This window comes from Mytilus edulis, chromosome 12 (genome assembly GCF_963676685.1).
Source record: "Mytilus edulis chromosome 12, xbMytEdul2.2, whole genome shotgun sequence".
In the NCBI taxonomy this organism is placed as follows: Eukaryota; Metazoa; Mollusca; class Bivalvia; order Mytilida; family Mytilidae; genus Mytilus; species Mytilus edulis.
Genome location: NC_092355.1, coordinates 46,079,290 through 46,104,332, shown reverse-complemented (window position 1 = coordinate 46,104,332; position 25,043 = coordinate 46,079,290). Strand labels below are relative to the sequence as shown.

The following is a 25,043-nucleotide window of genomic DNA, read 5'->3' as shown; positions in this document are numbered from 1 at the left end:
ATCAAATTTTCTAGGTCTCTTTTCCCCCTCGAAATGTAAATAGTATATCGTTGAACTCTCGAGACTGCAAGAATCCGAACTAACCTACCATTTGGGACAAATCATAAAACAATTTAAGTCAAGACGATTGATTATCCGAAATATCACAGAACCTTTTGGTAAAGCTCAAGAAAAAAGATAGAAAATCCCTGAGGAAATACAAAGAAAGGACGAATCATACACTTTGAATTCTGCTTTTTATCACGTCTAATTTGAGTCTGACAAATATTTCATCGACTAATCACAAGCACTGGCGTCGTATTGAAAAAGACAAATTCTCAAAAAGATGTTTTATTATCTACTCTGGAACCTCGTGTTCTCAATTCATATTGTTTGTTTTATTGCTTTTACATAAACTAGGAGGTTTATACATTTAAAACCAGTGTGATTTATTTCATAATCGAAATTAGTATGAACAGGAGAACTGCAAAGTCACACCGGTACCGTGGAACATATTTGGACAGATGATATCACCTAAACAGTTTGTGACTAACCACAGAGTGAGTTAATTTTGTATAATTTAGTGATGCGTTCTATTGTTGTACTAGAAGAACTTTAAGGTGCAAAATTTGTCTCGCATTCAACAAACTGTGTTATTATTTATATTTCACATTTCGTACATTATAACATGTATTCAACACATTATTGAATAGATTCATTTTTATTTTCAGCCTTTATCCATTTGTTAGATTGGTTTTTCAATTAAAGTAACAGTACCTGATAAACTTATTCTGTTTGAGTTCAATCGTCGGTTTTACTTAAAATGCTCGAGATATTACTTTACCAAGTATGCAACTCGCCTGTTATGTCTTATATATTTTGCCACTCCCTGAAATTTTCATCCCGGAACGGGAATTGAACCAGGAACGAAGTAACTGTTTCTGCGACAGTACGCAACACAGCTTGTGTGTCCTAGGCAGCAAACACAACCGTTGCCCAAGGTTTGCTTTTATCGGACTATCTGTTGGTTGAATAACATCATGGATTAAGATTATACAGCACAGGCGAATACGTGGACAAACAAAAAGAGGCAAAGAATCCTGCATTGATAAACGTGACAAGTAATGCCATAAGTTTGAGGTCATTTGCCTAAATATGGTATTCCACAGTTTTTTTTTGAAAAACAGCAACGCCTCTAAATGAGCCCTTAAACTGCTAGTTATAATATAAAAGCAATTAAACGCAAGAAAAATTCGGAAAGCAGAAGCTCAAACGTCTTGTTTAGCAAAGCAAAGAGGAAGCAACAGAGTTCATGACATTCCTGACATTTAACATGCCATCATTAACACCTGCTACCAAGCATTGCTGATACTGCGTCACTGGAAGATACTTTTTCCCCAGATATTAGAACAAACGTGAATTAGTAAAAAAAAATGGGAGTTTAAGAGGAGATATCTTATGCACACCAATAAATTAATCCAATAACATAAATAACCAGATTAAGTTTACGTGAGGGCCTTTTCCTCCGTAATACAAACTTTAACCACCAGGCTGAATCCTTTCAAAAATGGAGAGCCAATTCCAAGAATGTCATTGATGTGTTAAAAGTTTCTAAAACTATGGATTTATTTACCCTCTATGGTCCGTAGGGGGTCAGTAGTTAACCGTATAACCAATTTATCGCACGGTGGACTTTTTCTACTGCGTTGTGAAAAATAAACAATGAAACACAACATTAATAGATGAAGTCACTATTAACGCGTCATGAACCCCCTATGAAATTTACTAACCCCCTACAGTCTCATAGGGGGTCACCACGTGACGGCGTCAAACCAATCATAACGTGATATTTTACCCGCGGTGCGATAAATCAACTGATTAGGTGGTTCAGAACGGAGCCTGCAGGACATTTAATGAGCATTAGGACATCAAACGCTAAATCCTAAAAATGCTAAAACAAAACAATGTTTGCTACAAGTGCTGTGTGTCAACCACACAATAAAAGTCGGGTATTGCAATGCGTGCATCTGATGTAGTGAGTTTGGAATAAAGACACCCACCGCTCTACTCATCTCTATTGTGCAACTACTAGCAAGGTCAAAATTCTGTTATTAAGATCTGTGCCATCCAAAGGTAGTTTTCAGATTATGCATGTAGTACTACCTGGAGTTCACAGAGTGAAAATAAATACTTGTAACTTTTACAATTGGCAACTATCCCGAACCAAAGTCCAAAAGTCAACATGAATCCACTTTGGACAAGCCATTAGTTAGCCGTATCGTCAAATATGACATACGTCATATTGAAATAGAACCAATGGTCCTATCTGTACTTCATCAAATAATAACACATTTTGTCCGAGTCTTCTATGACAAATATCCCACATCTAAGTTGACACTTTACAGAGAGACCCAGTCAAAGCTCTCGTCTGCCTTCCAAGAGGACCATCTTAAACCGTCAAAGATGGTTCCTACCGTCGCAGCAACAATAATTGAAAACTTCCACAGATCATAGAGATCCCGTAGGAGACACAATTCTTCTAAAGGACAAGACACTGCAGAATCAAGTTTCCCGTGGGATAGGAAATGTCTCAAGTTAAGTTTACAGCCGACATTTATCACGCTACCAGTAGTACTGGACCTGATTCTTGAACATATACAGTGTAAATAGTGAAACTATGGATCGATATAATCATTTGATTTTATATTCATATTCGATTTACTTATTGGATATTGATTTCAGAAGGGGTGCTATCTGTTAACAATTTCTTTTTTGGAAAAACTAAGGATTTTCTTATCCAAGAAATAGACTACCTTAACCGTATTTGGCACAACTCTTTGGGGAATTTTGGGTCCTTAATGCTCTTAAACTTTGTACATGTTTGGCATAATAACAATTCTGATCTGAGCTTCACTGATGAGTCTTATGTAGACGAAACGCGCGTCTGGCGTATTAAATAATAATCCTTACCGTTTATCCGTGTATATTGGCAATTTTAAAGATCAACAATTGCAAATTAATCTTGCATTCAATGCTATCATTTGTTTTTGACATTTGTACATTATAACTTTTATTCATCACAGTTTAAAATTGCATTTGTATTTTCAGATTTAGATTGATTCTGAGATAAATTATCAACACCTGCTCATCTAATTTTACTTAAGCCCAATCGTTAGTTATATCTTATGGTACGGTACGACCCTTTCATATTAACTTTTATTATGACGTACCTCTGAAGAAAGTAAAAAGGAAATTTTACCGTTATAACATCGTTCGGCAAAATAACATAATTACATATATTTATAAAAGATATCCTATTCAGAAAAGTATGAAATAGTGAGAAAAAAATGTACATCTCTGATCGGACAAAATAGGAAATGCCATTTTGATCTCATTTTCAATAAATTCAAATTGTGAGCAAAGCTTCTTGTCACGGATCGTGTTTAAATATCTATTCAGTCATTTCAATGCTTCATAGTCTAAACACTTTAATAGTTTGACACAGAAATAAACAAACTGTATTTACATAAGTGAATGGATTGATGTTTTGAAGTAATAAATTACAAAAGTATTAAAAAGGGTTTTATTGTCTCAACTAAAAACTCCTCAAAGATACCAATATTATAATTTGGTACACCATAAGGACGTGTTGTCTATATGAAACTCAACACTAGTACTTAAATCAAAATAGTCAATTTACAGAAAATGAATACATTCATACTATTTTATGCGAAAACAAAAATGTTAGCTTCTCAGCTGGAGATACAATCCGAAACTGAACGTCTAATGACGGTGGTATTAATAAAACGTGACAATATTGTACGTACATGTAGGATACACGATTATGATACAAGTTATGTCTTGTATATGTTATGCAATGTTTGGTTGAAAAAAGAAGGGGGAATGGTTGCTTGTTATATTTTTTTAAGTCAGACGTAAGTATGGAATATAGATATAAGAAGATGTGGTATGAGTGCCAATGAGACAACTCTCCATCTAAGTCACACTTTGTAAAAGTAAACCATTAAAGATTAAACTACGGTCGTCATCACGGAGTACCAAGCTATAAAGGGCCCAAAAATGACAAATATAAAAACCATTGAAACGGGAAAACCAACGGTCTACTCTATATAAAAAAAGTAACGAGAAACACGTAAGAACCACATCAACAAACAACATCTACTGAACATCAGATTCCTGACTAAACTGTACTGTTATTGAATATTTTTGTTGCTGTGCTTGTCGACATTTGGAATTTGATTATAACGGTTCATCGTGACGTCATGACTTTACTTAATTTAACTTTCAACTATAGTTTAGCATCCAGAAAAAGTTCACAAAGACCTTAATTGTACACCAATACTGATTCATCAGTATGATAAATAAAAAGAATGAAAAAGCAACTGTAGACTGATACTCACGTCTGACTGATTCTGACTGTATCAGCACCAGGGATAATTCTGTCACTGCTCTCTGAGATAACACTCGATCGCACAAACTATTGTGAAAAATCAATGTTCGAAGACATTTATTTGGTAACTGTTAGAAACAACTTGTTTTTTAATTAGCTCATACCTGTACGTGGTAAATTTCCAAAATTAAGAGTAAGTCATTTTGTTGAAGTGGTTTAAGTAAAGTATAGAAATCATACAGTAATAGCGCAGAAGAAAACAAGGTCAATGTCGCCTTCAACAGAATTTTTAAAAGTTACATATAACAATTTTGACAGGCTAACTCACTTATGAATGAATTTCAGTCCTAAGGACATACGATACAGTTTTGATCATAAGGAGATTTTGTGACATGATTAAAGCTAGTTGCAGGAACATAACATGCATTTGTCTAAACATAAAATGCAGTGGTTAAAACATTTTATGCATTGGCCGAAAAATAATATGCAGTTGTTACAACAATATACAAGGTTTTGTTGATAAAGGTGATAAATAGAAATAGGCATGATAATAATTGATAATGGTAATGGTGGTCATAAAAATTTGACGAACCTGTTGTTCATTGGTTGTCGTTTGTTGATGTGGTTCATTAGTTTTTCTCGTTTTTAATATAGATCAGACCGTTGGTTTTCTTATTTGAATTATTTAACACTAATCATTGTTAGGCCCTTTACAGCTTGTGAACCAAGGCTTCTTGTTGAAGGCTAAACTTTTTTTTCACTTATTTCTTAATAGTAAATTTTGTCGGAAATTGTCATAAGAAATTTGTATGGCTTAATATGGTAGATGTAGACCGACATTCGCCGTGTACCTTTATGCGATAGTTCCTCAAAGTGATGCCAGTCTGACGTCAAATTTCTAAATCATTATATAGTGTGCTTATCCTCTTTTAGATGTCGAATATATATATATTTTTACCATTTGTTCAGTTTTCTCTTTTTCTTTCATTTATTTCATGCGGACTTAATGTACTATTATTCTATATTAAACATTACAAATAACAAGGACTCATGTGAAAAAAAGGATAAAACACCCAGTCTCAAAGAATGAATTAAACATAATTATATTAAAAAATAAAATAAACACGAGACTACAATCTACAGCATATGCTATGAAAAGTATTAATACACGATGATCCACTCAATTTACAACTAATATGTTAAAAAGGATATGCGGATATGAGAGAATGAGACATATAATGACAAAGATAACTGTACAACACTAGAGTCATACAGTCGGCAACCATAGACAGCTATCTATACAACTTATAATATATATATTTATCTAAGGAAAATAAAGAGTCAGACAGATTATCTGTGAATGTATTCGATGCCAAGGGCATTTTAAAATTCTTTTCATCTTACTTCAATTAGCAGTTTCATCAGATATGACATTTGACAACGTCTGACGAGAATCCCAATGTGGTATATGAAAATATAAAAAATAACTCAAATCCCCAGACTATAGGTTGCATTTGTGTAAATATAGACAATTCAATTTCCTATAGGAACTCCCTTTGCAGCTATAACTGCGACACTTTTATTATAAAGATTCGTGATTTTTTTTTTATCCTAGAATTGAAAGTTGATATGCACTACTATTTTATTCAAAGGTCAAAACATAGAGCTGTGTTGCATATTTTCAATATTTGTATGCCCTGAACTTGTTAGAGTTCAAACTTGTAATAAGATTATTTTCTTCCCCTTCCTTTGCATTTTTGTCTACTTCAGAATTCCGTTTCCGCCTCAATTATATGTTGTTATACTGGTAAAAGTACCAAATGATGTCTCTATGAGATGAAACATAGAGATCATATCTTCGAACCAGTATTTCAATAAATCAATTATCTATGAATATTATATAAATAAACTCATCATAGATACCAGGATTAAATTTTATATTAACGCCAGACACGCGTTTAGTCTGCAAAAGACTCATAAGGGACGCTCGAATCAAAAAATGCTTAAAAGGCCAAATAGAGTAGGAAGTTGAAGAGCATTGAAGACCAAACAATTCTTAAAAGTTTTGCCAAATAAGCTACGGTAATCTTTTCCTCAGGTAGAACAGTTAATTTATTATTATGAACATATCAAGGATAACTCAAGACTTTGACACAGAAGTGCTAACTACTGGGTTGGTGATATCTCACCAAAAGAGGCGTGGTTTGAGAATATGTTGTGTTATTAAAATCAATTTAAAATTTATTGTCACACAGATCAACTGAATTGGTCTGTGACAATATGGTCAACCCCAGTATAATGTTATTTTAGGTTATTGTCTTTGCAAAGAATCGTATAAAATACATCATTTTGAATTTGTTAAAATTACCTGTAAACCATCCTTTATTCATAAATTTTTGTTACCAACTTTTTTATTAACTTTACTGAATAGCATTTTAGATCATTTGTTAAATACAACTTTTAAAAGTCGTGTTGCCTTTGCCAAGACATGGGCGTCTATCTAACTATAGAAAAAAATCGGGCGTCTATTTAAAATCTTACTCCATAATTATGTTACAATGGACATCAATTTGAGGAAATGGCGTCAATTTGAACATATATACCAAATGTTATGCTGCTTACTTTGAAAATATTTTATTTTCTTAAATATGCAAAATTGATGAGACACAAGTTAATCAAACTTATATACTCTTCTCTCTTCTATGCTGATTCTGCAACAGACAAAGACATTTTGGCTCGGATAAGCTTTCCAAAGGTGAAAAATCTATCAAAGGTCAAGGTGAAATGGATTCAGTTTGGTACGAATATTCAAGGATATCGATTGATATCAGTATGTTCGATGCTCTACCTTGTAAAATGACAAAAGTTTCTGGCCCGAAAAGGTTAAGGATCTGGATGGGTAAACTGACCAGGGAATAATGTACACAAAGTGTAGAAAGAAGGCAAAAAAAACTAAAGAATAGAGAAAAATAGGCATATTTTGTTTTTAAGGAATATTGAATTATGGCTAGGTGCTTAAGGGATTAAGGTCTTATACATAGCTAATTACATACAGTAAGTACATATATATGTAAATTGCAATTTAAACTGAATATCGACTTAAGTCGTGTGAGTATTAAAGTGTTCCGACAACTGCTGAAGCCCGTCCCGCTGTGTTAAAGACACATTGGTGGCCTTGGTTTGTTAACTTATTTATAGTCGGGTAACGGTTGGTGTCTCTCAAGTTTAGTATATATCCAGTTTAAATAAAAATGAAAGTATTAACATATTTCATATCCAGGTCAATGTTTATCCCCCTAAATATCTATAATTCGAGATTTCTGCATTCTACCTGTTTTTGTCAGAACTTTACTATTCTATCTCAACACTTCCATCCAGTTGACACGGGAAATGTATAGTGCTGTATCTCCACAGCAAGTCAACATCAATGGTTAAGAAATTATCTCATCAGATCGAAAAAATTACAAAAATCATTAACAAAAACATACGTACGGATCTGAGAGTACTCACAGTTACTAAAAGCTAGTAAAAAACCAGAAACAACTATACAAATTAGTACACATTTAAAACCAATAGGTTAAGTGTATATATAAAGACGGCATTAATAGTTAGAAAAACATGACCTAAATATATATATCAACAGCTTATAGGATATTAAATGTTCTTATATTGATAACATAATAGTAAGTTTATTTTAGTCTACTGGAAAAAATACTAATCTACCGTTAAACAAACAATCGAAGATCTTAAGAATTGTTAAATTATTTTTTTTTAGAATCTAATCATTAAAGAACCGATAGGTTGACTTGTATATATTCTTTAAATAACGTGTGCAGTAAACAACATCTTCATTAATTTTCGAAGCCGCCTTGGTGGTCTCGTAGCAGCCGGTTCGCACAAAGTGCGGGATGTTGTCGGTTCAAACCCCGACCGGGTTAAACAAAAAACTTAAGATTAAGTATCTGCTTCTTCTCCACTAATCAGGTGGCATTTAGGATTAAGGACAAAGATTGGTCGGATAGGAGTATAAATAATATGTGCAAGTAAGGTGACATGTCTTCCTGTGGATTGTTACTTTGTGAACTAGTACGTTAATGAGCCGCCTCTGTGGGGCTTATATTATATAACATTATCATGTATCACCCTGAACGTACACACTAGTTTTCTGCTGGACGTAAAACAGCTACTCATCATGATTATAAAGTTGTGTTAAGGATTTAAATTATCAGATTTTTGATGTTGTAAATTTTGTTAATACTGTACTGTTCTGAAAAAAAAATGATCCTAGACTGAATAGGTCTAATTAACCGCAAGCTTTGTTTCAGAACTTTTCTGAATTTACTGCAATTAATAAGTTAACCAATTTACTAAACGACTGAACATAACTTAATAATTAATTGTTGAGTCTTTTAAAGTGAGTTAAGATCAAAATTAACATGATCGTGATTAATGGTTCACTTCAAAATTGGTTTACTTGAAAAAGTTACATGAATGAAATCTAAGTGTAGATTTTGTGCTCCCAAAATCGAGGAAGAGGTATAATGATTTGATTGCAAAATAGATGACATACTAGATCCTCGAATGGATACAGTGTTTTTAGTTGGACATCGTAAAGACTAACGAATTAGTACGAGTGTTGGTAGTCAAACGTGTGTTGATTTATCTGTTCCAACTTCACATACTTTATTATTTGTATGTACCAAAGGTCAAAATACTCATAAAATTCAGAAAAAATATTTTCCAGTGTTGAGTTTAGACCAGTCAAGATAACTAAAAAAAAAACTCAGTTCTGAGTTTATGTATAACTTATAATATAATAAGTTATACATAAAAACATCGCTAACAAGCACATGTGTTCATTGATTTTAACGTGTTATGAAATTGCGGTCATCGTTTTCCATAAAAGTGAAGATAAACATATAATTCATACAAAGGGTTTTATTCTTCTAAAGAATTAATCCAGAATTCACCTCTGAAAAGATTACTGATAAAAAATGATATATTTTATGCTACAGGGTGATATGCTGATCTCTTATTTTTTTTTATAATTGATCTGTAAGATTACCTTTCAAATTTATCTAGCCTTTCATTGATCAATTAACATTGAGTTGATCGTTTTCATTCAACAGAACTACAGTCAGGTTTTCTTTGTGTCATTAACTATTTCGACATTTTATGTGAATTAGTAATAACCATGGGATCTTCCGTTTATCTTAGCCAATCAGATTTGTCAGAATTGGCTAAGTTTCAAGAACTAGGAAACTCTCTTCATGATAACGTAACCAAATAATGAAATCTTTATAAAACTTATTTTGTTTTAACAGATGCTTATCACGGTAGGTATAGTGTCCGGCTAGGATCGTGGTTTTTCGAGTGATTTGATCGGGCTTTTTCGAGGGTGACCACTTTTTTTTCGAGTGAATATGAACAAAAATGTAAACAAACGGACTTTCTTTCTAACAAAACGTGATATAGACGCTTGAGTTTCATATACAAAGTTAAATTATGTATGATAGTATTAAATATAGAAAGATATTACTAGTCCGACATTATTTTTCGTTAAAAAAAAGTTAAAATAAGCCTTAAAATGCTTTAATTCTAAAATACAGAATAAAGCCATTTTTTGCTCACATAACACTGATAATGTTTAAGGAAATGCATACATGAAATCTATATTTCCTTAGAAATACAGACACTTTACAAAAATTCTTGTTTGTGCATTGAAAACGACAATTTAAGACTAAATGCATTTCTTTATGTTCGGGTTTTTTCGAGAGCAGGCCGGGCTTTATCGATTGTGTCTGATTTTTTTCGAGTGATTATACAAATTTCCTATAGCTTAAAATGCTATATGTCAGTGTATTTATGTTTAAAACAATAAACAAAGGTTCAAATTAATTACTTTTCCAGGCATGAACCAATGCATTCGTCAGTTTGATAATGGTGTTCTAACACTTACATGTTAAAAACATTCGTCCATTTGTATGTCATATCTTATAACATACATGTGCAGTATATACTCGTGATGTCAACAATATCATGTAAGCATAGAAAATTTGGATTGAGACGTACATACAGATAGTTTGTATTCCTAATGAGCTATTCATTTTATTGTTGATTATGTATAAACTATAATTCAAATGTTTTTTTGTCAATTAGAATAGAAATTGGGCGGATTGAGTGTGTCTGTGTTTGTTTGTTTTCTTCATTTTTTTCTTTGTGGATTTTTTTTGGTCTTGGGGTGGGGGGGGGTAGAATGTGTTTTATTACATAGAATTTTTCTGATTCTTCTCTGTTGTCCAGTACTGACTGAGGTTTCTTACTCCGTTTTTTAATAAAGAGCTGCGCCATCCTGCCACGTTTTCAAAATTCATTTCTCTTATGCATGGTTGTGTCTTATTATCTGTTTCTTGCATGAATACAAACTTCTCGTACCATACTACAAGAGTGTGATATGAAAAAGCCCGGTACGAAAATCTGCGTTGATTTGATCTGCTTATACATCATCATAAGACGATATTACGGCATTTCATCTGGCTATTCGTCAGGTCATTGATGACCTTCAAAGGTTATGACGATGTACATTTCGTGTGCAAAATACTAGAACAACGATTCGTGGAATTTCTAATTTAACTCAATGAGAGTGTTGACCATATTACGACAACTAGGTTTTATAACTTGTGAGAATTGGATATAGCTTAATATCAACTCTCGTTATTTTATTCAAATAGTAATAATAAACTCGTAAAAGGCTTGTTTATTACTATATTGAAATACACATTTAGCTCAATAGGCCCAAAGGGGTCAAGTGAGATTTTGTCATCACGTGTGTGTCATTGTCTGTTAACGTTTACAAAAATATTCTCCTCTGAAACTACTTGACCAAGTTCATTATAGATAGAGGTAACTGTAAACAGCAAGAATATTCAGTAAAGTAAGATCTACAAACAAGTCAACATCACCAAAACAGAGAATTGTTTCATGAATTCTATTCTTATCTTTAATGTTGAAGAGTGTCCTTTGTTTAAAATGCACTGCAGCAGATAGACCAAGGTGAGTGACACAGGCTCTATATATACTCAAGTTTGTATAATAAAATCCCATAACTCGGAAACGTTAAATCTAAAATTTATAAAATTCGAAAGGGAGGATACATTGAGATAGACAGAAAATTCACCGAAGTTTCATGTAAATCGGTTACAGCGTTTTTGAGTTTTTGTCCGACATGTTGACAATGGACGGATGGACAACGGGGTACCATAATACGTTCCGTATAAAAATTACATGGTTCAACACACAAAAAATTATTTACTTTGACAACAAAAGTACCATGAAATGAAGTTGAAAAAATTATGATTACCCTTTACTATGTTCTAAAGACCTTTAAAAGGATTCAATAATTTCTATTTTAATACTGGGAAGTTGTGGTAGAACGTTTTCCGAATAGAAAATTGGCATTAAATTCAAAAAGGTTAATTTTTATCAATGAGTTATATGTTTTTGTGATTTATTGAGAATATATGATATTTTCATTCATTTAATTACAGGTATAAAGTAGAAAAGTCATTGTTTAAAGTCTAGAATACCTTTTTTCTTATTCAAATTTTCTGTAAAAAACCCAGACCATAAGTCTAAAAACTCGGACGATTTCACAGTTGCTCTCGAAAAAGCCCGGACAATAATAAACACTGAAATTTTTGGTTAAATACAAGGAAATTGTGCTTCTTTGTTGATATAGATATGTATAGTATTCAATATTAGATGGGTAGTAATGTAAAAACTATTATAATTACGAAATAGCAGTTATTTGAACTTATCGCATGTTTGATCACTCGAAAAAGCCCGAACTACACTCGAAAAAAATGGACCAAATCACTCGAAAAACCACGATCCTAGCCGGACACTATACCTACCGTGCTTATAGTCATTTAAAAGAGAAAGTACGAATTTAACATAAGCTCAATGATACTTTTAAATGGTATGAGAGCTTTACAGTATCAGAACTTATCTAAACTATTGATTTAGACTAGTGTTAGCGGTATTTTATGAGATAAGAGAGTTTTCATCTCTATGTCAAAGGTATTATAATCAGGCTGTATTTCTTTGTATGTTCGATCGGTTTATTTTATTTTGGTTTCAGAATAATTAGTAGAATGGCACAAACTTTGAATCTAACAGGATCAGGCTCGTTATATAGTTATTTTTTGCACTATTGACAATGCATTTTTAAATTTTCTAAACATTGAAATGCAGTTTAACCTTAGAGTTCGGAATTTTTATGTATTTACCCTTATTGAATTGCAGTTTAACCTTGGAGTTCAGAGTTTTTATCGATTTACCCTTATTGAATTGCAGTTTAACCTTGGAGTTCGGAGTTTTATGGATTTACCCTTATTGAATTGCAGCTTAACCTTGGAGTTCGGAGTTTTTATGGATTTACCCTTATTGAATTGCAGTTTAACCTTGGAGTTCGGAATTTTTATGGATTTACCCTTATTGAATTGCAGTTTAACCTTGGAGTTCAGAGTTTTTATGGATTTACCCTTACTGAATTGCAGTTTAACCTTGGAGTTCGGAGTTTTATGGATTTACCCTTATTGAATTGCAGTTTAACCTTGGAGTTCGGAGTTTTTATGGATTTACCCTTATTGAATTGCAATTTAACCTTGGAGTTCGGAATTTTTATGGATTTACCCTTATTGAATTGCAGTTTAACCTTGGAGTTCGGAATTTTTATGGATTTACCCTTATTGAATTGCAGTTTAACCTTTGAGTTCGGAGTTTTTATTGATTTACCCGTATTGAATTGCAGTTTATCCTTTGAGTTCGGATTTTTATGGATTTACCCTTATTGAATTGCAGTTTGACCTTGGAGTTCGGAATTTTTATGGATTTACCCTTATTGAATTGCAGTTTAACCTTGGAGTTCGGAATTTTTATGGATTTACCCTTATTGAATTGCAGTTTAACTTTGGAGTTCGGAGTTTTTATGGATTTACCCTTATTGAATTGCAGTTTAACCTGGGAGTTCGGAGTTTTTATGGATTTACCCTTATTGAATTGCAGTTTAACCTTGGAGTTCGGAGTTTTTATGTATCTACCCTTATTGAAATGCAGTTTAACCTTGGAGTTCGGAATTTTTGTAATACCTTTTAAATTCTTAATATGAATAAACACTGTTCCCATATTGAATAGGCTTTTCCACGAAAAATATATGTTTTACTGAACACTGTGATCAGATAAAACATTTATACCAATCTATCTATGGGAAATCAATGTTTATGTTTGATGAATGACAACATAATATTTGGACCAAAAACAGCATGACTATATCATTAATACATTCAACATAATCCTTAATATGGTTATATCAATGATACGTGTATTTCTAACACTGAATATAAATGTTTACAATGTATTTATATAAGTATGTCGGATAGAATTGACGAGAATTATTGATAATGCTTAAAAGTGAGAAGAACAAAATTTAAATCTCATTCACTAATAATAAATACCTTTTTGCTGCCTTCTTGTCGAAGAAAGGCTGCTTCCGTCTCTGATATAACATCATGAAATAAGAGTATCTTTGGCTGGAGATTTGCAATCTCTACCTTTGCATTATAGTATGGTATAGATGTAACACTTGAAAAGCAATACAGTTTGGAATATTCTTGTGGAGACTACAATGTAATATAGCAAAGCAATTATCAAAACTGTATTTCAATAATCTTTTTTGATTCTATTAAAATCAAATGATTCCAATGACAATAACATTGTACATCAAAGTGAAAATTAAGTGGTTCATTTAGCTATTGATCGGGTACAATGCAGGGTCCATATTTATAGAACGAATTTCATAACAGTGTCGTCGCCCGTAAAACGTTTGTTAGTTGTAACTTGTGTGTCAACGGCTATGATTGTATGCTTACTCAGTCTATCGACAAAACAACATAATAATTTCAAATTTCCTATATACACAATATTTTACATTTTACCAAAACAATAACGTAAATGCATATTTTACAAGGTTTATTAAATCCAAATACCTTTTTTCTTTCCAATAATTTCCAATAATTTGCAAGTACGAAAAAGAAGTATTATATTTTATGTCTATATATTGTGTTTCAACAACTTTTGAAAGTGGATTATGTATTTGTTCTAAAATAAATTTTTTGACCAGATCAAAGTTAAAAGATAACATGATTCGACAACTGCAATTGTTAAATCACTTAAAATGACGTCCGGAAAAAAATGAATAATCAACACTTGCATAGTAACTTTTAAAGCAAATTAAGTCCATTTTTTCTGAAAGAACGTGCGATATCATATAAGAAAAATTTATTGTCAGAACATAAGAAAAACACAAGTAAAGAAGTTTAAGTATTCAATATAAATCAAATCACAAAGGTAATTCCTTATTAGCATTTCGAATTATTTTATTTAGGCGTTGATCGAGAACCTTTGTAGACCTCATAGTTTAAAAATGCTATAATAAGTACGTCGTGAGCAGTAGGCATTACAGATGAAGAAATAGTTTATAAATTTTGAAATTATTAAGAAACTAAGGTTTCAACTCCCTCAGGCAAAGTTGACTTTAGATGAATTTGATTATCAATTTTATGTATTTTAGTCATATAGCTCTTCAACAATTTCGGTATTTATACATCATCGGATTTCAAATGTTTGGCTTAGGGCGTTTCTGATGAAGGTAAATTCAGAAAAGCGCTTCGGACGCATGAAACTATTAAACGTGTTGTTTTCAATTTTTTACGGAACATAATGACTAAAGTCATCTGGTTGCCATTACAAATTGATTGATTGATATCGTCGCATATTTAGAATTACTGAAGACATTTTAATCTTGTCATGCACTCTTATAAGTTAACATTCTTTCCGGAATTTTCATTTCCTGGCTATAACATTTACTTTTTTTCTTAAAATATTGCATCGTTACACGAAGTAAAAAACACCCATTAAAAATAGTTTCCTGTAAAATCTTTCCGTATGGAGTTTTTAATACAAGACACGCATTTAAGGTGTAACACCTCTATTTCGCGAACGGTTAGAAATCTCACAACAGAAGGTAAAACATACTTAACACAAAATAGTTCCTATGCTATTCCTATGAATTACTAAGGCTATTCTACCTCAGGAATAGATTACCTTAGCAGTATTTAGCAAAACGTTTATATGAATTTTTGGTTCACAATGCTCTTCAACTTTGCACTTTGTTTAGCTTTTTAACTTTTTTTTATTCAAGCGTCACTGATGAGTCTTCTGTAGACTAAACGCACGTCTGGCGCATATATACAATTTCAATCCTGGTATCTATCATGAATTTTTTATGCATGGTTGTAACTTTCAAACTACCAAGAATAATTTCTTAATTTTGGTATCAAATGAAAGTTGAATGACTGGTGATCATTGTAGAACACATTTTCACATATAATTTTAAATAAAAAATGCTTGAAATTTAAAAAGGAGGGTACATGTTGCAGATCTGAAGTACCTGTTTTGGTAAGTTCCTTTTAAGATACCATTAAAGGTATGTTGATATTTTTTCAGTACAATACTCCATAAGGTGTAGCTTTTACAAGTTATGATTGTCACTTTATTTGAAATTTTAAAAAAAGCTGTATCTGCTAGAAATTTTGGAATTTAACATGGAAAACAAGAGACCATAAATTTGTGGTGTACTTCTTTAACATTTTTCATTTTTTATTCATTTATATGGATGACAATTTTTCATAAACATTTTTTTTCTCGAAATTAATATAACGTGATGGGTACTTTATCAGATATTCACTGTTTTCATAAATGTATTAATATTTTTTATGAATCGAATTTAAACGTTCTTAAAACCGGTTCATGGACTTGAGGAGCTACATTTGTGTAACTGTGTCTTTCTAATAAAAAATTCATTAAATTAAAAAAACTAATCTCCAATTACAAAATAGGATGCTATTTGTCATCATGGATTTTCCAATTGTCAGGTCTTGAACATGTCTGAAGAAGATTGTCTAAGTCAAAGTTTTGTGCCCACTCAAATAATATAAATTATATCACTGTCGAAGCAAAACCATATGAGTTTCAATAGATTGATGGGGTTACCTATAGACATCATACATTGCCAATGGTTTCTGAATTAATTTTTTTTTAATATTTGTTTTGTTATTTTTTTTTAAATCATTTTTTTTACATTTCACAGTAAACACTTCTTAATAATGTACCTGTTTTTTTTTTATTTTTTTTTTTTATTTTCGGTAGGTAGAGTCGACGTATGTGTATTTTCTTTGTTTGAACATTTTTGGAAGATGTACTTTCAATAAAATTGAGAATGAAAGTGTATTGTGTCAGAGAGACACCAACCCGTCCAACTAGCATGAACAACTAACCAATGGGTATTCCACACAGCGAGAAAATTCTGCATCTGGAGGTGGGCTTCAGCAACAAAAATGTGTACTAGTTTATTGAAAATGGACGTTACGACACTCAACGTCTAAACAAATAAATGAAAAATTAAAAAAAAACATACAAGACTATAAACGGCCAGAGTCTCCAGATTCGGACAGGCGCAAACATTCGGCGGGGTTGAACATGAGTTAACCCCCACACTTTCCTCTAGCCAATGTTCAGCCAATACATACTTTTCTATTCTCTCTGCATAACTGTTTATAATGATTATCATATTCCTCTTTTGTCAGTGCTATGTTTTGTTTCTCATCTGTTTCATTGATACTGTTTTTATAAAATTCATACTCTTGGTCGACTTCAGAGTGTCCTAAATGAAAATAGATATATTGAATACTTATGAAACTATAACATTTCTATCAATTACAGTATAATGCTACTACATCAGATTTTTTGTTAATATTTTATTTATTTTGTTTCATCAGTTACAATGTAGACCTTAGATGTTTTTGTTATTGATTTAATGTTCTTTTTGGTCATGTAGATTCTCTAGTAGACATACACATCTATCTATCATATTTTCCTCTGGTTTTGATATATCCCGATGATGGTAAATTTAAAAAGCATATTGGAAGCGCCAAATGTATGATATGTTACTTTCGTTTACTTTCGCTTAGTCAATAAACTCTTGATAAACTATTCCCGGGTGTATCAAGCCATGTAGCGGGTTCCTCGCCATTGGCATATTTTATAATGCGAATTGAATGTGATCGTTGATAGCTAATAAGTGATCATGAACATAAAGCCCGATTGTAAATGGGTTGAATCTAAAAAAAATTAAAAAACTTTTGTCAAAACATTTCCGCATATATTCATACTTTTATGTCTTTCATAAGATCAGCTTTTAGCGTAACTGATTATTAAAGAACCAAATTTGTTAAGTTTCTTTTATATCTGCTAGCGCTCGGTCTACAAGCCTTGATGGTGAACTGTGAGTCTGAAATGCCATATCTATTTTAATATTTAGTGCTTCATCCACTAACACCCATAGGCTAATTCTCGCGGTTTAAATGTGTTATGATGTCTCACCTAAACTTGGCAATCAGTTTGCGTTTTGAATCTTAGTTTGTAGCTTGAAATATCATAAAAAAAGTTCAAAGAGATATGACGTATTGCTTAACGATTTGAAACGGAAATATCTCTCAGCTCTTCAGAGGATTTTGTTTGTTTGCAAGCACTGTTATTTTCCGCTGATCAATAAATGGACGCAGACGTTTTATGTTTAGACGTTATTTTCAGGCCCATATGGATAATGATTGTCTTTTACAACTTTCCCCACTTTCTGAAACAGCCCAAAAACCTACAACACAGTTAACCATTTTTTCTAACTTTCATTATGATTCAATGATCGTTTATTTTGTCTTCTTTCTTTATAGACATAAGACCATCGTAGCTTTTAAGTATTTTATCATAAAGTGAATACAAAATTGAAAATTCATTAAACCTGTATGTAATGTTATTTCTTAAGTTCTGAACCTGATTAATCCATCAGCTCGAAAAAGTATGTTCAGTAGATTTTTTTGTCCTATCACAGTGTTCAGTATACAAAACGGCATCCTAAATTCCGGAATATAAATACTAACGTTTCACCTAAAGGGTACTTCTATCATCTCTTTTGGTATTACTATAGTATAGTATCATCATTATCAGTACTTTTTATTATATACGCGTACTATTATATAATGCTTTTCATTGCTACACGTATTTTGAATATCAGTCCTCCCAGTTCTATTCACTATTACTAGTATATTATCATATTTACTTTCCAAATTACATAAAGTTTTATATTCTATTGCAAATATTCATAGTCTTACCAGACTGTGTTAATTGTAACAAAATTTCTGCTGCTTTTTTATGCATACCAGCCTACAATATAAACTAAAAATTATTGCATATACTTTTATTGATTACTTTTCATTCATTATGTTAGAATTATGAGCCGAAATCATATCGTACTATATACAGTATATGTTAAATAGTTGAATTCTTATGCAAATTTACACTTTTTCTTGTATGTCGATATCATTTGTAGTGTTTGTTATTTATGTACAGACATTAAATAAAATTCATACAGTTTCTTTGTTGAATATCCCTTCACTAAATAGGCTTCTGATAAAGAATTTCCAACAAAATATTGTATCTTTGAATTTTAGCTTTGTTCCTCATTTGTTATAATTCCAATGAAAAAAGTTCCCTTTGTTCAAGAGCGATATAGATTTATGAGAGTAAGAATATATAGCTACGTGTATCATAGTTAAGAACGGCTTGCTAATTTGCATCAGCAGGTTAAAATTATATATTCAAATTAACAAGTGATACTTAAAATCTTTCAAATTTCTTAATATAAATCCTTGAATGTGTTTGATATCAACTTATCTGTTAACAAATATCACAAAGTCACAAGATAGCTTCAAGTTACCAGTCAACTTTGTACTATTGTTATTTAATGTGTGGCCCCAACTTTTTTTTTAAAGTTATTGTACAAATCATAATAAGTCAATGCGTATCTGTTGCAAAAATTCTTTTAAAAACTAGATTGTTAACATATGAAATTCTAACCTGATTGTATATAGCGGCCAAAAATCTATGGATAGCCAATTCATTGATATTTTCGTCTTGATATGAAGTGAACGGGAGCCTGCGCAGTAGAGCTTCACACCATAGCCTCGCCTCGTTTAGCAAATTATTGTCTATGGCGATTCTTATAATCTTCAGTACTTGTGATGGATTTAGCGGTTGACAATGGTCATCAAAAAGAACACCATTGATAGCTTTGTCAATGTTAAAATAATAAAAAGTTCGGAGTCGTAATAACGCTTGTGCTGATGCCTTTACATCGTATTCCCCTGGCCAGTGAACGATGTTCGTATTAACTATTTGATATGTTGTATTTAAATCTGAAAAATAAGAATATTTGTTGGAACTCAATTTCATTTGATATATGTCGATCATTTTAATTGAGGTCTTAAGTTAGAATGTCAGTAATTGCTGGTCATTTGTGAATCTTATCATTAACATTTTGATTAGATTCATCTGTTTCCTTTTCTTACATAGGACTTATTTTAACTGTGAGTATTGATATGTGTATGTTCAATTAACATTTACTAGAGGTAATATGTTGCAAACTCACAAAACGCATTAAACGTCGCTGTATTTTTGCGTCTATTATAAGTCAGGAACCTCTAGACTTTATTGATATTGTATGTTTGTAAGACAACAAATTAGCTTCCCGGTCATAGTGCAAGGCGATTTGGTGCCACGATATCTCAGTAGCATGAGTTCGAATCCCGGCCAGAAAAGAACAAAAATTTGCTTCCGAAATTAAGAGATCTTACATTGTTGGGTTCTCATTTAGACAAATTACATATAACTATATCTTTTAAAAAATAATAAGGAAAAATAATGACAGGAATGAACATGTATGTTACAAAGAAAACACAATATAATAGGGAAAAATATTACAATAAATATAAGAAAATGTGGTATGAGTGCCAATGAGACAACTCGCACATCAAAGTCACAATTTGTTAAAGTAAACCATTATAGATCAAAGTACGGTATTCAATACGGAGCATTGGCTCACACCGAACAGCAAGCTATAATGGGCTCAAAAAGGACATGTGTTAAACCATCCAAACGGGAAAAATCAACGGTCTAATCTATATAAAAACCGAGAAACGAGAAACACGTATGAATCATATCAACAATCTACCGAACATCATATTCCTGACTTAGGACAGATACAAACAAATGCAGAGGGTTTATACGTTTTAATAAGTACCAACTTTCGCATTCATCTGAAACAATAGTGTAACATAACAACACACTATGAAATATCAATTGAAATGGCTTATCTCAACCAAAAGACATATTAACACAAGTGGATATACACTCAAGGGATAAATTTGACCTATGACAAAATGTTAATACAAAATCAACAAGTGAAACTGCGAGCTACTGCTCACTGATGATACCCCCGCCGCAAGTGGATAATATTAATAGTGTAAAAATATGCAAGTGTTCGGTAAACAGGAAGTTGTCGAGTGATGAATCTGAAAACGCATCACACGGTATAGCTGACTTATATAAATCCTGAAACCAAATTTCAGAAATCCTTGTATTGTAGTTCCTGAGAAAAATGCGACGAAAAATATTCATGGGACGGACGGACTGAATGACGGACTGACGGACTGACGGAAGGACAGACAGAGGTAAATCGGTATACCCCCCTTTTTTTTTTTAAAGCGGGGGTATAATAAAATAAGGGGTTATATGTTACATGTTACCATTTCAGAAAAAAACAAAATCGAACAAAATACCGCAAAATAGAATAATGTAAACAGGTAAATGAAAATAATTTTATTGTACGGTATACAGTATAAACGGAGAACGGAAATATGTTTTACCCAAAATATAAGTTTGTTGTTCATAGTTTATACAACAGACGTGAAAATTTAAAATCATGCCAAACACTTATATATCCGAAAATAGAGAGAAGAGATTCCCTAATCAAGTAAACATTCAATAACAAAAAAGCATTACAAATTGTATCAACAGGTCAAATTAACAAAAACGTACGATTTGAGAGTACTCACAATAACCGAAAGCATATTTAAAAGCCATAAATAATTAATAATATAAAAAATCATGCATCAGAGACTAAAATCAACTAAAACACATCCAAGGTTCAAGTATTTTAACGTCATGGACAGTCAAGAAGACACGTTCCTGGTTCGATTCCCGTTTGGGATGAAAATTTCAGGAACTCAATTTTCGGCTCTCCCTTGACACCATTTGCGAGTATGGTCTTGAGGAAACGATGATAGTCCGTCGGATGGGGACGATAAATGGCTGACCCGTGTAAAGAGAGAGCCATATCTCTTGCACGTTAAAGACACCCTTGTAGATTTCGAAAAAGAGTAGGCTAATGCCGCTACAAGGCAGCACTCGCACCCGCAAAGTGGAAAGGGATTAATATAAGTTGCAAAACTATTTCCCAATCCACTATAAATAAATATGTTTAAACTAAGAAGACACGACTTGTGCAATGCCAGAAATAAAAGTATCGACAGGTAGTAGATTATTCAGAAGTTGAAGAAAATTAACATGGATGTGTATTTATAATTTCATACATCCCGTTTGAAAAAAACAAATTTAGTGATGTTTTAATTTGCTGATGACTAAATCGATATAAGTGCCAATGTAAACTAAATTCAAAGATATAATTACAACATAGGTAAGATAACCTTTACTTATATGTTTGTTTAACGGTTCGATGAGTTTACACGGATCACATAGTGATTTCCGAGCTTTAAGTACAAAGTTACCGTAAAATTTAGAATGTGAAATACAATTTTTAATAAGTTTTAAGCCACATTTACTAATCAATACTTGTATCTATGAAAGAATTCAGTAAAAGTTTTAAGCAATTTATGGCAACGATATCACTGACTTAATAATTTACCAGTGATGCATTTATTACATTCGTTAAAGTATATGACATCACTACACACATGGGCATAACGAACTAGTTGGGATATATAAATATCGTATGCTTGAGACAAAGGAAAATTAACAATAGGGAATGACAAATCGTATCTTTCGTCGTAAAGTTTAGTATTGAGTTTCCCTTTAGAAATTGAAATGTCTAAATCTAGTACAGGACAACTACTGCTGGAATGAGATATAATTCAAGTGTTAGTTGAATACCCTTAATAATTTTATTCTCCTGATAGTTGAGTGTCTAGAATCAAAGCTGTCTTCTGTATGCAAGAACTTTCCGGCCTACTGCGAATCATAATACATCAACAGTTCCTTAATACTTACTTAACCGAGCATTTTAGCCATTTAGACTCAAACACTGCATCAAGTGTTTTACAATATTTCTCTACTCATTATATACATTTTAAATGTTAAAACGTGAAGCCTGTCCAGAGATTTTTATATTTGAAATTTAGCTATTGAAAGTTAAGATATATCGTTATACACGATAAAGCGATGGAATATGTTTTTCGTGTGATTTTTTAGACGAAATTTAAACAAAGTTTATCCATCCTTTTTGTTTTCAAAGATTTGTTGAACGTTTTTTACTTGTGACGTCATGGACCTTTTTTGACTGACATTAATTTAGAAAATACAGAAGAAATCAACGTCATAATTGATTCGATTAATCATTCAAACTATATGAATCTGTTTCAAGGCATACCATTTATTTGGATACCAAATTTAATGAATAGCACAAACATTGACACATGACTTTTCAATGCCTACAGTTTTATATCTAAATAAATGTATAAAGTAAAGATGAATTTTCCACATTTGTTCCTTATTTTTCGAAAAGAGGTCAAGCCAGCTTTATATGGAATTTTTTCCAGCAGAATTAATCATCAGGTAAGTATATTGTACAATTATGAATATACCATAGTATACAGTCTAATCACTATGGTTTTACAGCCTCGTGTAATCCCAAAAGTGTTACCTGTTATCTGTGTTGGGTTTTATCAGCTTTATAAACACGAATGGCATTAAATGCCAGACCTACACTGGCTTGTTCAAATAATAGTAACAATGTCAAGCTTTAATTTTCATCATATTAATACATTTTATTTCAAAGACCGAAACTTACACATGCACTTTCCAATCTCATATAATCTCATCCAGCTCATTAAATTATAATTAACCAAAATGAAAGCACTCCTTAACAAAGGTTATGTTTGCTTAATCGTTTATTTAAAAGTAACTGACAATGAACATGTGATTTCAAGAGTTTAAATTCCTTAAAGGGGACCTATTAAATAAACTATTGAATGAATTTTGGTTTCAATATTTTGGACTCGATCATCACTGAAGAGACATTTATTGTCGGAATATGCAGTTGATGAACTTTAATTAATTACAGTTATTAATATTATACACTTAACAAATCCAGTGTCCTTATATGAATCTGATTTTACTATTACCGTATTTCTTATTTTAGAATAAAAGATATATTCAGCAGGAAAATTGAGTACATGAGTGTCAGACAGTTGGATTTCTTTATATAGACCTATATAATAGGTTCTTTAGTACATCAGTGTCAGACAGTTGGATTTCTTTATATAGACCTATATAATAGGTTCTTTTTATCAACTTTGTAAATTCAGTACACATTATTTCTGTTTAGGCAAAAGACATTCAAGAGCCATCAGCAACGATTTTGCAATATTAGCTGTAATAAAGCACAATTTACTTGATTTCAAATGGTAAGGATAATTGAATGTGAAATAATCCTTCGTTATTAAGGATGTATTCTTGAAATCTCGTTCTTGAATTATTTCTAAAATATGTGATACAAGTGGAAAATGAATTTAAAAAAAAAAAGTTATAATCAAACTTTACTTTGTGAAAAATTGGGTATTTCCAATGAGTAGTTTTTGGGTAATCAATTTTTTTAATTTTATTACCAATCAAGTCAGTCTTTTTAGCCAAAATTTCGAGAAAATGGGTGAGGGATACAAAAACAATGATTTTACCAGAACTTGTACACCCCACATCCCTTTTTTCTTTTCAAATGTCTTAGATATGTGTTTTTTCAATCATTTATGACTTAGAAGTTGAAAAAATATGCAATTTGTACTTAAAACGGAGAAAAATCACAAAAAAATTTACAAAATTGACAACTGTTACATGGTAAATTTGGCACAAAAAAGCATCAAAATATGATAAAACTTTCTTATATTAACACCTACCTTTAGTTTTTTTTTAATTAGAATTTATTCAGATTGGTCCCCTTCATCTTTATTGAAAGTATGACAAAAAGTTTAATTGTGGAATTGTGATTTTTTTTCATGATAATAGACCCAAAATATGTAAAAATTGATGAAAAATGGGAAAATCATCAAAATTGGTTACTTTCAAAGGGCCGTAGCATAAAAAGTGCACCACCACATATTTTTTACAGTCGTATAAACCCAAAAATCAGAATTAGAAAAAAAGTTTTTATTCTAGAAATTTTTGGCTTCTAGGAAGTGTACATCCTTAAAGTCAGCTTGAGTAAATTCCCCAATAATAAGCCAACATACATCGTTCATACATTATTGATTTGCAAGACCGCATTCAAACCATTAAAATGTTAAACATGGAAAGTTGCAATTTAGCTTAACAAGTTTGACAAAATGCGCATGTGAGTAGAAGGTTCAGTTAT

At 31.7% G+C, this 25,043-nt stretch overlaps 1 protein-coding gene across 2 annotated transcripts in view; it reads right to left on the bottom strand.

Moving 5' to 3' along the window:
• The window catches only part of LOC139498595 (prolyl 4-hydroxylase subunit alpha-1-like), a 64,655-nt gene that overhangs the window by 21,509 nt on the left and 18,103 nt on the right, over positions 1–25,043 (bottom strand). The window contains exons 3-7 of one of the 2 annotated variants that reach the window (XM_071287055.1): positions 19,421–19,758; positions 18,676–18,727; positions 17,038–17,171; positions 13,906–14,070; positions 4,401–4,477 (exon numbers count right to left, since the gene is read on the bottom strand). In XM_071287055.1, the coding sequence (XP_071143156.1) occupies positions 4,401–4,477; positions 13,906–14,070; positions 17,038–17,171; positions 18,676–18,727; positions 19,421–19,758 (766 nt within the window). The remainder of the gene's footprint in view (positions 1–4,400; positions 4,478–13,905; positions 14,071–17,037; positions 17,172–18,675; positions 18,728–19,420; positions 19,759–25,043) is intronic. The other variant, XM_071287056.1, reaches the window with a different exon arrangement.